Source organism: Nestor notabilis, unplaced genomic scaffold (assembly GCF_000696875.1).
Source record: "Nestor notabilis isolate BGI_N333 unplaced genomic scaffold, ASM69687v1 scaffold17272, whole genome shotgun sequence".
NCBI classification, from domain to species: domain Eukaryota; kingdom Metazoa; phylum Chordata; class Aves; order Psittaciformes; family Psittacidae; genus Nestor; species Nestor notabilis.
Genome location: NW_009919864.1, coordinates 1 through 354, shown reverse-complemented (window position 1 = coordinate 354; position 354 = coordinate 1). Strand labels below are relative to the sequence as shown.

General features: G+C 62.1%; 1 protein-coding gene across 1 annotated transcript in view; it reads left to right on the top strand.

The window, feature by feature from the left end:
- The window catches only part of KLHDC8A (kelch domain containing 8A), a gene marked incomplete at its 3' end in the record, with an annotated part of 3,919 nt that extends 3,735 nt beyond the window's left edge, over positions 1–184 (top strand). The window contains exon 5 of the mRNA XM_010010435.1: positions 83–184. Coding sequence (XP_010008737.1) covers positions 83–184 — 102 coding nt within the window. The remainder of the gene's footprint in view (positions 1–82) is intronic.
- Between the last annotated feature and the right edge of the window lie 170 nt (positions 185–354).

Genomic DNA, 354 nt, shown 5'->3' with positions numbered 1-354 from the left:
TGCACTCCCACAAGCGGGTGGGTCAGAGGCAGACGGTGTCCCAGGAGCGGGTGCTCTGTAATAGCCTCTCCTGTCCCCCCAGGTGGCTGGATGAAGATGGAGCGCTCCTTCTACCTGAAGAAGAGGCGAGCGGACTTCGTGGCCGGCTACCTGAGAGGCAGAGTTGTCGTGGCTGGGGGACTAGGTGAGGCGCTGGCCACGATGGCGATGCCTTGACAGTGCACGTGGCTCATGCGTTATCACTGCCGAGGGGAGAGGTGCTGGCCTGAGGGAGCAGGGAAAACAGACCTCATGAGAGGGATGGTGTCCAGAGCACAGACCCTGTCCTGGCGCAGACCAAGGGTGCTTCCTGCT